This window comes from Salvia miltiorrhiza, chromosome 7 (assembly GCF_028751815.1).
Source record: "Salvia miltiorrhiza cultivar Shanhuang (shh) chromosome 7, IMPLAD_Smil_shh, whole genome shotgun sequence".
Lineage (NCBI taxonomy): Eukaryota > Viridiplantae > Streptophyta > Magnoliopsida > Lamiales > Lamiaceae > Salvia > Salvia miltiorrhiza.
The window spans coordinates 4,801,515-4,818,780 of NC_080393.1; the positions used below are offsets into that span (position 1 = coordinate 4,801,515).

The 17,266-nt window shown below is 34.9% G+C and overlaps 1 protein-coding gene across 1 annotated transcript; it reads right to left on the bottom strand.

The window, feature by feature from the left end:
• Positions 1-726: 726 nt before the first annotated feature.
• On the bottom strand, positions 727-16,947 carry LOC130991754 (myosin-8-like). The gene is made up of 39 exons (XM_057916134.1): positions 16,452-16,947; positions 15,250-15,378; positions 14,458-14,601; positions 14,023-14,168; positions 13,770-13,929; positions 13,534-13,592; positions 13,283-13,442; positions 12,524-12,673; positions 12,315-12,451; positions 12,007-12,153; positions 11,820-11,921; positions 11,432-11,489; positions 11,204-11,305; positions 10,607-10,644; positions 10,396-10,522; positions 10,113-10,283; positions 9,897-10,028; positions 9,616-9,725; positions 9,075-9,135; positions 8,500-8,677; positions 8,188-8,393; positions 7,289-7,408; positions 6,592-6,690; positions 6,081-6,458; positions 5,869-5,987; positions 5,563-5,674; positions 5,464-5,484; positions 5,272-5,355; positions 4,912-5,082; positions 3,869-4,006; positions 3,569-3,757; positions 3,047-3,154; positions 2,908-2,978; positions 2,728-2,824; positions 2,033-2,089; positions 1,764-1,820; positions 1,479-1,556; positions 1,276-1,358; positions 727-1,198 (listed from the first exon to the last, which is right to left on the bottom strand). The coding sequence occupies exons 1-39, from the start codon at positions 16,452-16,454 to the stop codon at positions 1,084-1,086; spliced, it is 4,617 nt and encodes a 1,538-aa protein (XP_057772117.1). The 5' UTR covers positions 16,455-16,947; the 3' UTR covers positions 727-1,083.
• Positions 16,948-17,266: the final 319 nt, after the last annotated feature.

Consider the following 17,266-nt stretch of genomic DNA (forward strand, 5'->3'; position numbering starts at 1 on the left):
TTTGAGGTTTTAATTTTCATTCCAATTTCAAAGCCTCTCTCTCTCTCTCTCTCTCTCTCTCTCTCATAGAGAGAAAGAGAGGGGAAATATAATTTCATAAAGTAAAATCGTTAACAACAATAGTAATAATACATTAGTCTGCCTATGAAATAATCTACGGGATGTAATACATGTTATACTCGTAAAATATATTGAAAAATAATAGCGTGCTCAAAATATTGACGAGACCTATATTGTGCCTTGCACCAAGCAAGGTCCCAACACACATAAGCCTACATATCAATCACAGTCATTGTGGAGTTTAACTTTATTCAGATGTTTAATAGTATCTGGTATTTCTAAAAGGAATTCAGATAGAATAAAAACAACAGCAATAACACATAGCAAGCAGCAGTATCTGCTTTTGCAGGTTAAGAATGTTAGAGAAAGACATCATACCTTGATGGTAATGGGAGCTCCAAGTTCACCTTCCTGGCATGGAAAATTGATGCCAGCAGACGAGCATCGTCTCACCAGTCGTCTGCTTGATCTCGACCACTCTAAACAGATGATCTGCACAGCTCTACCAAGAAGAGAAGACAACAAACAAGCACACCTTATCTTGAATCAAGAATCAACTCAAATCTGTACATGATAAGTTTGTAATGAACACATTTGCAGCATCATTGCATTTAAGAAGCGAGTAGATTGTGGAACTGCCATCAGCCTAAGAACGACACAAGAACAGAAGGATTCAATCATCAACCTTTTTTCACTATTGAACAATAAACATGTTCATTTATACATCTGGAACTTGGGAGGCAGCTCCTCTAAGACTATTTCTGCCTGTAGTTTCTAAAAAGGTTGATGGCCAGAATATAATCCCAAAGGCACGAAAAAAGAACTAGAGCTAAGTGGACAAAAACTCATCACTCCCCCCTTTATCTGACTATACCTACGAATTCTACAGATTCTACACAACAATCTAGTCGGGAGGGTGATGAGACAACTGACGTTACAAAAAGAATCAAGTTGGTGTACATTATGGTATCAACAAGTGTATAAATATAATGCATACGTTGCTGCTGAGAAAAAATCACAGCCTTAACCTTGTAAGAATTCAAAGGCTGGATTTTCAAGAAGTTCTTCTGGAGGTTTTACGCCTTTGAAATCTAAATCTTGGAGAGAACTGCTAAGCTCTTCAACTGGCAAAGGGATGCTGCAGTGGACGAAGGATAACTTATTACTTTATTTCGACTATATGTGTTGAGAAGAGCCTTTATCTCATGAAATTACCTGGAGTTATCATCCAACAAGTATGAGTTGCTATCAGGATCATTAGAGTCCTCTGATGTAAGTATCTTCAGGTTAGAAATTACCTGTTACGACTTATAAAGTAAGACATCAGGACTGAATATGAAAGCCTTATCGGCCATAATGTTGGCATGAGTTTTCATCGTCGTAGTAAAGTATCTTATCAAGAAGGAAACACAACTTACTTCTGGAGGTACATTATCTGAACTATTAGCATCCCAATAAAGAGTACATATTCTATGAAGCTGCTGACTGCTCAGTATCTGTGGACAAAAAACATTGCACACATAAATTGAACTCGTCACTTTCAGGCTGAAAAATGTAATACAAATCAGATAATAATTCAACCTTTGTTTGGCTGAAAGGCCCATACGGCTATATCTACTATAAAAATTCAACAAAGAAGAATAAACAGACTCTCACACACACATATATAAGGAGGAAAGAGAGACACGGGGAAATAAACTTACAGGGCAAAGTTCAGTTGTAAGATCGTCATAGGTTAGTTCCGATTTTTGTTGCATAATCTGCACATGAGGGTAAGTATTTAGCATAACATCCTAATGAAATGTGTATTTTTCTCCATGCTCCTACTAATATGCACTTGAATCAGAGCAGCTGTATTCATTATTTTGATTGGAGAGTGGATGGCATAGTATTCCCAAAAAATGAAGATATGTCCACGATTACTACGACTGAATAACAAAATCTGTATCAATAGTTTGCTTGGGGAACATACCAGAAGCCTTACAGCCTGCTGCACATATTTTAGTTCTTCAAATGATGAGCCTGCATACTGTAATACAACAAACAATACTCAGTGTACAATTGCCGCATTACCAAATCAAGGAACGTAGTATGATGCAAGATAAAATGACTACAAGAATCTAGCAGCTTATGCTAAACAAGGGGTGTAACTGATTCCAGCTGAGTAGAAATAAGCTCAGGCTTGACTTGTTTATTTCAAGTCGAGCTCGAGCTTTATTTATCGAACACTTCGAGCCTCACAGTCACAAATTTATTTAAGCCTAAACGAATTTTCTAAATTTACAATTAAATTTAAATATTAATTATTATTTTTAAAGTACTTATTCTAAATATATATATATATATATATATATATATGTATATATATTTGCTTAATATCATCATCTTATTATAACAAATAAAGTTCACTAGATATTTACGAATTAAAGTATAAAGAATAAATTATCAAGTTAATAATTTTATATTTTCAAGCTAGTCCACTTAACGAGCTAATGAGCCGAGTAGCGTCGAGCCGAAGCTTGATGATTTAGTTAACGAGCTTCACTAAATGAGCTTTTATGGAGTCGAAATCCAAGTAGCTCACGAGTAGCCTAGCTCATTTACAGTCATGTGCCAAACAAGTATAACGGCATCAATGAATAACTTAACCAACACAAAGGTGCATACCTCATGTGTGTCACCGTACCAAAGTTCTAATTCAGTTAACCCTGTCTTTACATATTCCCCACTGTTGAACGTGCAACATTCTTTATGGAGAAGAAGGCTGAAGAAAGTTAAACCAGGTTACAAGTCATGATTATTGCAGCATATTCAGAATAATATTTTAAATGATGGCATAAGAGATACCTATTGAAGAGCTGAACATTTATATAAGAGAAAAGCTGGACGAAGATTTTCTGGACAAGGACTGGAGGAACCTGAAACATCGACTTTAATAAGATACAGCCCAGACTTATACAGGTAAAAACACAGGTGGTTTACATACGAAATTATCTTTCAGTGTACTTAGAAGCCCATTCAAACAATCAATGACGCTTTGCCAGTTACTAGTAGCACTTTCACCAGCAGATTGACTGGGGGATGTTTTGAGTGCCTGAATATCAAAATTTAAATCAGAGTGTGCCCTAGAAGTGTCAAGGAGATAAAAAAGAAGTCAATTCAACAACAACAACAAAATTAAAATCATTAATATAATTCCTAATTAAGACTCCAATATGTTTCACAACATGCTGGTAGCTATGAGTTAATAGTACTATAATCTGTTACATAACATGCTGGTAGCTATCATATATCTACTAACTCTTCAAAATGCAAATTTACTTTCCAACTCAGAGAACATGGAATATGAAATTAAAGAAGAGCACAAATATAATCTATAATTTCAGGAGTAATTTACAATGAAAGTAAATTTAAACTCAAAGAAAGAATGAAGGAATTTTAAAGGCAATAAAAATAGAATCACATAATTATTGAAAGTTATTAACTACCAAATAAAGTAAAATTCTACCTCGATACATGATGAAAGAACGGGTGACAATTCTTTCTTTGCATTATCTCGAATAATACCGTAAATCTTCTCAATATAAGCAGTCAACTGCTCCTTGAAGAGCAAAGCTGGATACTTGGCTTCAACCTGCCTGATTCCATCAAGCCCACCTATAGAAATGTTGGCAAAGGATGGGGATGCCCGAAAACTCTGGAAATTCATATTTACTAAGATTTATATCAGAATGCCTCAAGAAAATTCACCAATTCATCTTCCAGTCACAATTTTTTAGAGCATTAACATGACAAAGGATCATCTTACTTGAGCCATCCTTCCGAAAAATGAGGTGGGCTGAGGAGGTTGAGATGAAGAGGCAGATTTAAGGGTTCGTTGGAGTAAAAACAGTAGTGTAGATGTGTTGCAAAGCCAGTAAGCCATACGATCATTGTTTGCCTCATCCTGAAACAAAATGAACGTTTGAGTGGATTAGATGTCGAGAAAGAAAGATGTTAGATCCGCTGGAAATTGGCAAATCAGAAGCAAGTGGTGGCATAAACAATCTAAATAGGTGTTACAGTGTTCTAGTACCACTTTCAGGACTCCATAGGCATGGACAAAATCATGATATTGTAATGATACTGCAGGTTTTCCACTACATTGGATGCAGTATATGGAAATAATGTTGATATAGAAACCTCAAGAAATTACAATAAAATAACTAAAAGTAGAAAGATATCTAAATACCAGATTTTCTACTCATTACTTGTTGAACGAAAATTACTGCATCAAATCTTAATTGTCAAAATCGGTAAGTCTCTCACAAGTTTCAGTGTCATGAAACCCCTAATGATGCACCGACACATTCATTTTATTTATAGATAATGCATCCATACTTCCTACAACAAACAATCCTTGAAATAGAGACATATGCTCATGTTAGATAAAACACGACAATTCTTAATATTGGATATTATCATCCCTAGGAGAAGATTGGTAACATGGTAGCAATCAGAATTATCTGGTTGTTTATGACTAACTATTTATATCATCAGCCTTGGACTAGCCGATATGTTCAACCATGGATTCAAGTGCCACATAACTTCGAAACAGTTAATCCCTTGCATTTATAGTCAGAATCTAAGACTTCTTATTCATTCAAATAACGTGATGCTCACAAAAGAAAATTGATAATTTCACTCCACCAATCTTCGTATGGTAAATTGGTAAGTAGTGAATCAACGAGGACCTAGAGCAGTCCATATAAACCAGTATCTAGTTTTGTCAAATGATCAATTCCATAGCCAAAATCAAACATGTGCAGAATGCTTAGGAAATATTCCTAGTTTGGTATTATTAAACTTCACCTCTATTGCTGAACCAATAATCTGAATAAGCAGATCAAAAACATTAGTTCTTTCGGCTTCAAAAGATCTCCAGTGGAACAGGCATTTGTAAATTGTAAGTGCAGCAACTGGTTTTCCTTCATTGAAACCAACATCTTTTGTGATGCACCTAATAAGAGTATCTACGGACTCCTGGAACCACCAAATAAAAATATCAATTCAATTCTTGTAAATTTAGGCTGGAACAAGTGCAAAATATCAACAGCCTGAATAAAATATGGAGGTCTTAGTTTAGTCCTTTCTAGTTCATGATGGATCAGTTTCAAAGAAGGCACTAGTAGAAAAATATGCTTAACTTAAAGCTTTCATAGAATAACTCACACGTTGCCTTTCAATGGTAGATTTCCTCAATGCGCTATCTGATTCAGTACCAAATCTTTTACTTGGTGCTGCACTCAAAAGTTCCTGCATAACAGCTTACAAGCACAATCAGAATGGTAAAGAACGTAATTTTTTAGTTGGTTAATAAAGCACCAGAATAAGCATCGAACCGCCATTTTAAATTGCACTTACTTGATGACCATTCTCCCCTTCCTGTATATCAAGAGGATAAAAGGAATAAGAACCAAATGCTGAGACAGTTCCTAAGTACAATTGAGCTGAAATACTAACATGAGTAGTTGAAGGTAAATGCCCAGATAGTTTCCCTGAAGGATTATTCATTAAAGCCTGTCGACGGAGAACCTGATCTGCTGTCTCCATGTCAGAAATTTTCTCTTCAAGCCTAAAAGATAGAAGATTAATGAATATACCATGAGGCCAAATAAACACAATCTATTGATTTCATTAATTTTTTTCACCTGTGAGAAAGAACCAATATTATCTCTTCCAAGGACTTAAAAAGAATAAACTACATGGAAATAATGAGCTAATTGTCTGATAACTGATTCAAGAGTAGAAAAAAAGTTATATATCAACCTCTGCATTTCGGTCTTCAGCTTAATTATCTTTGTCTCTGCCTCCATAGCTAGCTTGTTCGACTCTTCATACTTCTTCTCTCCTTCATCTACTTTCTTTTCCAGAGAACTCACTAAACTCTGAACCAACCATTCAGGATTCGCCACAGCCTATCATGAGTTACGAAACATATATTTCACCAAGAGATAGTTAAAGCAGACCTCAAATGTTACCTTCAGCTTTTCATTTTCAGCTGTTAATTTCCGGACTAGTTCATTATCAATTACTGCTGGAGGACCTTGCTCGGATACTGCTGAAAGAACTTGCTCGGATACTGCTGGAGGAACTTGCTCGGATACTTCTGGAAGAACTTGCTCGGACGCTGCTGGATGAACTTGCTCGGACGCTGCTGGATGAACTTGCTCGGACGCTGCTGGAAGAACTTGCTCGGACGCTGCTGGAAGAACTTGCTCGGACGCTGCTGGAAGAACTTGCTCGGATACCTTCTTTAGAGTTTCAGGATCTTTGGTATCTTTTAACTGCATTCTTATTTCCTCCAAAGCAGATTGTAGTTTTGCAATTTCACGATTTTTGGCTTCCTCGATGTCATGCTAGTCAACATAAATTAAAATTAATTGATATGGGAAAAATAGCCATCTTCTTCACACATTACAAGAAGAAGCACTCAATCCATTTAACTATCATATGAAATAATTGCTAAATGCAAAGGGACAAATGTAGTACTCGCTGGCGCTTCTCCAACTCCAGCTGCAAAGTCAGTTCTTCAACTTGCTTTTCCAGCTTTTCTTTGGCTTCTTGGAGTGCACCAGTTTCCTTTGCAGCCTGAGACAGATAGGATGGATAAGGTCACTTCAATTTACTTTTTTTAGCTCCATGATTGCATAGTAGTCAATGGTTAGGGAACTCATATATATTAATCAGCAATCTTGGTGGTACATGTCATCTACTTTGTTTTCGACTCTATGTGTACTTTGTTTGAGAGGTGATTACTGTTGTGTAATAATTGCCACGCTTCAAATAAGGGCTTCATGTTTGTTCAGAATCATCTTCTCAATAAAATGAAGAAGCTGTAATGAATGAGTATGGATTCCATTTCAAAGGTTTAGAAATAAATAAATTAAGTGTTAGATTACGACCTCATTCAGGTACTATTAGAAAATGAAGGCCATTGTCTATATCTTACTAAAACACTGTAATTTAGGATTTAAACTCAGAGAGAAATTTATCCGTTGTGAACATTATAAAAATGAAACTAACAAAAGCCACCACCAATTTTTCCTGTTTTTCAACTAATAGGGACAGTTCATCCAAACTTTACCAATTGTACATGATAGAACATTGGCAGGTCGCTGGAGTAGCTAATGAGTATGTCTACTTCCATTGCTAATTTATTTTACGAGTGAAGTTCGAGAGTACTCACCATTTTAAGTAGTCGTAGTTCTTTGCGAGCTTTAATTACTCTACAAGCGCATTGTAAAGGAATTGATGCCTCCTTCAAGCTTGAGAAATGATGGCTGGCCAAGTATCTTCGGCAATGTCTCTGGTTAAACGGAAACAAAAACCATAGTATCTAAGAGTGAACAACCAAATATCTATATTTGTTTGTAGATCGATAGTAGATGCACATAATTCTGATCCTAGTGATGGAAAAAACAAACAAGCACAAATTTTTGTAAGAAATTCTCGAGACTGCAAAACAATGGCATAACAATGGCAATTTCAGTACCCAAGAATTGGATTATCATGAATTTTCAGAGCCAAATACTGCTCTACTCATTCCAAGGCATAACAATGGCAGTTTATCTTTTATTTAGATAACTCTACCCGTCCAAGCAAAATAACTAATCTGCTCACTTGGCCATAAAATCAAATGCATTTTTGTAGTTAAGGTGATAAAGACTTACATGGAGTTATTAATCATTCGACATCAATGGACTTCTAGAACTAAGTTCTCCTTATGCATGAAGTTCAAAGTTTTCTTCATACTTGAGTGTCAGCTAAATTAAACATGCAGGTGAAAATTTCCGGATGAGTATCTGAAGACGTATTTGTTATCGCACAGCAGCATGACAGAAGCTTGCTAGTATAAGTGTCTAGAATTTTAAGTCAATTATGAGTTAGAACTTAGAACGTCTCAAAAAACAAAAAGTTAGAACTTAGAAGATATGACAACATATCCAAATCACATGTGTACAGATCCTTAGTGCTTCGATTTTTGATAATAATCTACTCATAGAATACCCTGAGAAATTTTGTAGCCAGGGTGATAAAATGAAGGTTAAGAGAGACCCACAAGAATGGGTTGAGAGAAAGTATTACCTGGATGAGAATAGCCGCTGTGTTTCTCCTTCTAAACAGAAGCTCATTGCGAGCAGCCATTCCTCTAAGTCCTGCTTGAATAACCATAGCAGAAGACAATAAAACTGTATAAGTTTTCCTAAAGAGAAACATCCTTCCATCTTTCTGGATGGTCGTAGCAGCAGCCTTTCTCCTCTTTCGCTCATAAATACACCGTGCAACTTGCCCTGATATTACAACAAATAAGTAATAAGTTAAAGGATAGAGCATGAGCACTATAAGCCATACTTAGACACAGATAAACAATGATGAAAAATCCCTGAACATTAATACCTCTACACAGAGCTTGAATTTGTATAGCTGCCATGCGTAATGTCAGGAAGCTTTTACGCGCAAAGAATGAAAGAAATTTTCTCTGGACTATTGCAGCAGATTTCCCAAGGACCTGATTACGAACAGAATCTAGTTCTGCCATCTGACCAGCTCTGAGAAACACTTTAGTTTTGCCAATCTGGAAAACAATATATGTATAAGAAAAGTATATTTGAAGTAAACTTGACAGCCTTCATAGAGAATTCCCATCTATTGTGAATAATGATTCAAGAATAAATTATGGTGTGGAACAAATTGCTATAATCCATGGCAAAAGTTCCATACCCTCGTGGCAAATTGTAAACATAATATAGATAGACGCTGCTAGCACGGAAATTATGAACATCAAAATGCAGTATGATGACATAGATAAAATTAAATGTTTATATATCCATCGGTAAACCATGCAATCTATTGTCTAGTTGCATGGTAAACCATGCAACTAATCCTATCAAAACCATGGCACCTTGTTTTACCAGTGCAATCATTTACAACCATTTATGAAATATGCATATAATGCACGCCGTGAAGAGTACCTGATAACCTTTAAGATCAGCTTTCTGCAAAAGTTTCTTACAACCAGTGACTTCATCGCAACTATCAAAAGTGCAAAGTGTTAAAAACATTGTCGAAAGGTGATGCCAAAATGAGAAGTTTATAAGAAAGAAAAAGTATAAAACAACATACGAGAAAAGAAAATGCACAAGCTAATGGAAGTTGAAAATTCCCTCTCCATCATCATTGAACAAATGCCACAGCCAAATCAGACAAACAACTAGTTTCACAACAATGAGCATCTATTTCAGAAGGAACAAGAAATAACCTTACTTCTTATATTGAAATGGTTATAGAACAAAGTATCTTATGCATCTATCATGGTCATTATTATCATTAAAACTCCAAGCAGCATAAAGAATAGCTAAAAAAACATGCACATCTTCATACCAAAAGAGTCGTAAATTTCCTCAAATTTTATTTAAATTAGATAGATATCCTATTCATATAGATTTTGGAAAATGTTATTATTTCATAGTTTTTGAGACAACTATATTTTATCACCACATGTTCAGAAGATACCTTCCATTTGCTACGTTAGGCTCAAGGATTTTGAAACGGTTTATAAATTCTTGAAAAGTCTTTCGGGTGGGATATCCAGCACAACTGATCCTGATTGCCTCCATAACACCCTGGAAACCAATAACAATAAGTAATGATTTCACAGTACTAGCAAATGCAAAAGGCCAAATCCATGCCAAAAAATAATGATTATGGTTAACTAATGATCATTGTGTAATGATGAATTGATTGTGGTAGGATGTCCCAGCAAAGAAAAACAAGTAAAGTAAAATAGCTCTTACCCCACAACGGAGTTGCTGCAGAACATTACTATTCTCAAAGATTGAAGGCTTCAGATAGTTATTAGGTTTTATACAGCGAACATAATGAGGTTCAGTTGCACTAAGAGTCTCAAGCAGAGATTGCAGTTGTTGCTGTACGAAATAAAAGAAAGGGATGAAACTAGATACACAGAAACAATTTAGCTCTGAATATGTTAAGAGTATATAGAGTAGGACCTTGAATCGAGAACCAATTGACGAAAATTTTGATGATTTAGAAGATTCTTCTGGTAAAGGTGGGAAGAGGCTAGAGATGAAGGAGCAACTTGAAGCACTAAGAAGATTCTGATGCTCAAAAACAACATAATCTTTGTTCTTATCCAGAAAAAGCTCCGTCTGGTATGTGACCTGAAATCAGTGGATGCTTTATCAAACACTAACATGCAGATATATAGCTTTTATAGTTAAAAGCTTCAACTTCACGAACTATTCTTAGTTGCATAAATTAACAATTGCATACATCACCCGCATAATGGCTTATGGTGAAACCAGTGCGTGACAGCTTTGGTTTGGTGAAACGCTTATGATCTTTGAATGTCTGGTACAGCTTCTCCGCAAATGTCTCATGTGTAGATCTCGGAAACATACTACAACAAATCACAAAATTATGAAATTAAGGGATGTCATTAAATTGCAATGCATGCGGGAAACAAGAATCCTAGAAAGCATACCAAGCCTCATCAAGGAGAGCAATGATGCCACCTGGTTTCTGGTAAAATTCCCGTAAAAAATTGTATTAGAAAACAAGGGAATTCAAAACTTGGATGGAATAAAAAAAAAAAAAAACTTATTTTAAGCATTCATTAGCCTCCTTTTTATCTTAACGAAGCCTTACGAGAACAAAGAAAATGAATGGTTTTAAGTAACTACACAAATTCCCAATATTCAAATAGATATTTATATAAGATGGAATCAATTATAAAATAAATGTATTGAATGAATGCATGCATGCACATGTTGTATCCATAACCTTCTCTTTGAAATTTTATGATGTATTATATAGGTTCTTGGTACATTACCATTCTTGTGACCACAATAATTCAATGAAAATAATGATAGGTATATAAGAAAGTGTGTCCTATCTAAAATTATAATTATAACCAAATTAAAGCCCAAAAATATGGTCATGAGTCGTGACCCTTCTTAAAACTACATAATGTAAATGTTTCAGTTATATAATTAGAGTATAGTAACACCTGCATATAAAATAGAATCTTGGGGATCATGATGATGAAAATAATTAAACTGCGAAAGGAGATCATACAAACCTTTTCAATAAGATCAAGAATATCTTGGTTATCTACGAATTCTATGTAACTCCAGTCAATCTCTTCTTTTGTATATTCTTCTTGTTCCATCTTGAAAACATGCTGCCAGAAAAGTAATGTGTCTTTCTAGGACTTAGAATTCTGATTTCTTGGATTTACCAACATCATGTTTCAATATCATTCCACAAATATTTTGAGAAGAAAGGTCATACAATATTGTATGCTGACCTGATTGAAATGTTGCTGCAGTTTCTCATTAGTCAAGTTTATGCAGAATTGCTCAAAACTGCAAGAGAAGAAAGTAAGAAACATAAACCTCAAAAGGATCTAACATTAGGACTTAGTAGGAAACAAAAAATAATCATCACAGAGCAACTAATTCAAAACGAGATTTGTAAGGTAGTTGAAAACAAAAAGGGTAAAAATAGGAAAAAAAGAAAACAAAAAACACTTAAGTTTTCATTTGTCCTTAGGAAAATCTATTGATAAGACACTATTAGTAGTGATGAAAAAGTAAAGCATTTATGTCCTAAGACTACCATAATAGGGCTTCTTGCAGTACTCTGCATTATATTAATTTTCATAATGTTGAGAACTAAGCATACCAGTTAAGCACCTGTTTGTCTTGAAACTCTCAAAGCCATAAATATCCAGCAGTCCAATTAAGAGTTTTGAAGTAGAATCTTGTCCAATAGAGTTGTTGATCTTATCAACTAACCTGACCCACAAAAAACAAATTCATAGGTTAGGAGACTTACACACATTCTCTAGATCTCTTAATATAACAGTTTCCAAGTACAAACCAGTCAAACAATCTTGAATAGACAATTTTAGCCAAAGCATCTCTACTGACTGCTGCGTCAGTCGGATTGAGGCTTTTTGTTATGGTCTCATCACGAGTAACCATGACACGTTTGCACAAGGAGTCTTCAAGACATTGTTCGTCACACCTAAAATAGATTCATATAAACTTGAGTCAAATCAGGTGTGCATGCTAAGAAGTTCAAAATAGAAAATATACATATACAGGTTTAAAATCAGGTGAGAGTGGCTATCTTTCGTGAGAAGTGAGAAGACATGCACAAACACCTATGTATATATGTATACTTACATCAAAAGCTCTGCAACGGTTTTAAGATGGAATCGTGATTGATCATCCTTGGGATGAGAAGCATCACCATCACTTGCCTTCCCAAACTCAATATTACCTAAATGAAGAATTGCAGCCACAACTCGAAAAATCCCATCCTGCAAATGGAATCTTTTCAAAAACCTGAAATAAACTATGCAATCATAAGTAACACTAAAATATTTACATACCTGCTCCTCAGCGCTGATTCCAACTATATCCATTGCCCTCCTTGTAGTAAGATACTCTTTGGAATCATCAACACCATCCAATTCATAGCAATTAGACTGGTTCAAATAATGGAAATCCCTTGGATTCCCCAATTTGTATTTTTCAACATCCTGTTAGAAAGCACCAGAGATTGGTAGTGCAAAGAATGAAAAACAAGCTAAAATCAAACAGAAATTTTCGGGTCTCGAATGGTTAGATGCATATTTTATTTGACTTACAAACAGGTTCTTTTGCATATGTAAATAGAGAAATTGGTTTTTTCATGCACATAGCCTTAGTTAGTTGTTATATGAAAGATTCCTGCTGAAAACTGTTAACGGATAGTGCAATGAGCAAATAAAGCAGGGATAACTTCGATTGAAAAGAAATCAATAGTTAATGATCTTATGAACAATATAATTAGACATAACATGCGAACACCAAAAACAATTAACAGAACTGAATAGTAACTGAGCTTCAGCGTTTTAAGTCATGGGGCTGGAGATGTGACAAATCAAGGTAAAGCAAAGAACAGTTGGCATAATAGTAACTCACAAGTCAAGATGGATCAAATGGTATCCACGATCTAGTAAAACTCTAGTATAATGCATATGAGGTTCAGGACTTGCTATATCAACTTTTATATAATTGAATGATGAAACTAAATAGCTTTTTGGAGCAAATGCACAACTAGCCAACCCCTAGCTGGAAAAACATTGAGCTGGCAAACGTTATACTACCTTCGCTGGCGCAGAACAAAGCATATAGAAGCAGTGATAGTTTCTTTCAGGATCTGAAACTTGGCAAACTCGTGATCTTTCCAGCAAATAAGTTCTGATAGCAGCTCCGGATATTCTACCCCTATTATTGAACTGAATCTCCACAAATTTTCCGAAGCGGCTGCGATGAAAGAGCATTTGAAGCAAAAGTTGATTGAGTCGATTAATAATGGAACTCATAAAGGTACTTTCCAGTCAAATTTAGAATTGACCTTGAATTGTTATTTCTCACTGTCTTTGCATTACCAAAAGCTTCAAGAACAGGACTTGACTGCAAAATAAAAAAGAGTTTATGCAGGAAAGCAAAGCACTAAAAGAAGTAAAAGTTTGTTCTTCTATATTTTCACTTTCTTTTTATTGTCATAGAGCACAATAAGAGTCATATACAGATTTTGACATTATTCTATTAATCTATTTGAATTCAAAATTAATAAATCGAGACACAGACCTCGAGTACTTGCTGCTCCACAGTCCGCTTCCCCTCAACCCCTACACTGCCCCCCATATATGCAAGATAAGTCATTAGACTCTTAGTGCTTTCAGTTTTACCCGCTCCACTCTCTCCACTAACCAAGATTGCTTGACTTATATCCTCTTTAATCATTTGCCTGCATTAGCATCAGAAGTGTGCTGTTGGAAACAAGTAGCAAAAGGATAGCAGGCCTATCAACACATAATCTTGGAAGAATAAAAGATATTGCCTGTAAGCATTGTCAGCAATAGCATAAGGGTGTGGGCTCAGCTCTCCGATTGCCATTCCTTTGTACTTCTCCATCATATTATCATTGTATAGATGAGGTAAACGTTGAAAAGGATTCACAGCTATCAATATATTACCTGTATAGGTCTACAAAAAGCCACCTCTCTTTTAGTCTCATGATATGATATGTAAATATTTATGAAACTGGCTAATGCAAAATCTAAGTTTCTGATGCATATGAAGAATGTTGAAAACACACATCTGGCCAGTTCTTTAGTAAAAATCAGAAGAAATGTATTACTTAGAGAATGACATGATAAGAATAGTATAGTATAGCAATGTCTAAGTCAAGAAGGAAGTTGCAGGAAGATATGCATTGTCATTTTTATTTGTTTTTGGAACCTCTAGAGCATCAAATTCATGAGAAGGAACTTACATATATTTCATTAAGATTATATCGGCATTTCAAATTGTACAGAACACCCGGTTCATGCAGGTAAGCAAGCTTTGTCATATCATCCACACCCTCAGGCGGAGCCTCAAGATCTTGTGGATATACATTTGCTGCATTAGCTACAGCCTGAAAGATATATGAAAAGCAATTTTATCAAATAATATATTTATGAATTTTGAAACAAATCTGCCGGTGGATCACAAACAAACATCATCGAAGTTGGTTGTCTCAGTATAATGCAGAAATTGTTGGCTACTAAGGCAGTAACATAAATACTAACTAGTTCAATGACATTGACAACTTCTATTTCTAAGAAAAAGCTCTGCAAATGAGACTGTCAATGTCAATATTATAGCAATATGATATGATAAGAAGGAAGAAAGTAAGAAAAAAAAATGGAGGCATGGAATGTTTAGGAAGTAAAGGCTAGAGAAAGGCTTTAAAACCCAAGGCAGACAGTGTATTTGATTGTTCAACTAGCCTCCCATGTGCCTAATTTAATCCTTTTTCTGACAACTCTACTATATGAGTTCCCGGTAAAAGAAAAAAGAAAGAAAGAAAAGTTTTCCTTTGTATATATATTGAGCTTGCCATGTTAAAAACAATATACTTAGGTCCATGATATGAGATGCAAGTCTCATTTACAGGAAATAAATTGAATCATATAGACTGCATATTTTACTCAATGTCTTGAGTGCACACTACGCATCCCAAGGCATAATAAGGCCACAAACTTTTGATTGAAGGGAAGAGCACATCTCAGGAGATACTTACTGTCTTTCCTGATGTACAATTTACTTTAATCTCTTCACCATTTACTTCGACAACTTCCCCATCTAGCCAGGATTCGTCAGGATCCTCCACCCATACATGAGATCCAACTGCTATAGTGGATGCAACAGTCTGTATGATAAGTGGAGTTGAGATTAGTTAGAAGTTAAGAAAATAGCTATATATATAATATCTACAAATTGATAAATGTGTTCACACACAAAACACAATAAACACAATGATTATTAGTGCTGGCACCAAGACCTCATTCAGCCAATCAAATAATTGCACAAGCTATGCGTACATCTGGAAACTTTGGAAACTTTAATATGAATATATTGACTTACAATTGATTACAAGATTTAAGAAAATTATCAAAGCTTTAATCCCAAAGACTCTTCTTACTGTCTTTTCTTGTGCGTGTGTGATGAATTTCACTAGAAAAGCTTTGTTACAGAACCCAGTCAAACATGATGTCTGCTATCTACTCCACTTTCAGCTAAGAAATAATGTTAGCTATCAACAACTCAAGCTTTCTGTTTCACAAATTGCATATTGCACTCCTAACCAAAATTGTTAGAACTAAGCAATTGTAAACCGAGAAGGTTTCAAACTTCATTTTTACCAACTAAAACCTTCAAATGTCGTGTTGATTTTCGCTTGCTAATAAAGAATGTTAAGTTTTCATATTATATAAATAGTGATAGTTCATAGCCACATCTTTACAGCTACAATTACTGCGTCTTTTTACAACAGCAGAAACGGCTTAGGCCTATTCAATCCTTCCAAAGTAGAACAATAGCTTTAAGAAGAGTTGGCCTCTGGCATCATGCATGCAACACCATCACAAAATAGAGATTTCGACTACTTATATTACCTCTAAGAGCTGTTAAACTTTGCTATGATGAATGCATACACTTTTTATCATGTGGTATCTGCCTGTGTTTACAGTACTAAAAAAGAACACAGATTTTAAGCGAAGGAAAAGAAAACATTGGACGTAAAATTTCAGCTAAAAGGAAAAAATTCTACTGCAAAGTTAAGAAGTAACATCAGCAAAAATAACCAAATTTCAAGTAATAATAATATTTGAGCCAAATTGTAGCCTAAAGTTCCCGAACACTCCAAGCTCTAACCCTTAATTAAAACATTATAGACAACAAAAAATACGAACAAATAACAAAAGGGAAAAGCGAAATACATACCATTTCCGAAATTGAAAGCAGTCAGACCCCGATAAATTTCTGTTCAAATTCCCAATGCTGGAAACCCCATCAAAAAAATTCTTCGAGTAATCCACATAAATATATATAGATATATACAATCACAATGCTCTTTTATGTGATAATCAATCTGTAATCACAATATATTCCCCCAATATATTGAGCTGTTTTGGGGCTTTATCAACAACAAACGGCGATCCGAAATGATAATGACGGTTTATATTCACGTGTCAATCGAGCTCTTCTTCTCTCAACGTTACACATATATGTATATATATGTGTGTATGTCTGTGTGTGTGTGAGACTACGTGTAATGTATTACATGCAGATTGATGATAGAGAGAAACAAGAAGGAAACAAAAATCCCACTTCTGCAGCTAATTGTTCCTTTTTTTCTGGAAATGGAAATTGATTTCCTCTGTGATTTCTCCCCTTGTTTTCTTCCTTTCTCTCTCCTCTCTCTCTCTCCCCCAATCGATTTCTTTCATTTCTGTTAACGTAACCACAACCAGCTGAATACGTAAAACGGTGAGATGGAACGAATTTTTACGTACCGATATTGCCCCTGAAGAATGGTTTTATTATTATTATTATTATTATTATTATTATTATTATTATTATTATTATTATTATTATTATTATTATTATTATTATTATTATTATTTATTTTTTATTTTTTTCATATTTTCATTTAGTGCATGGCTAAAGATGAATTTTAGACTTGAACATATGTCGAATTATGTGTGAATTAATTACATTAAACTAAACTAGTAAATCATGCAGTACATTAATTTAAT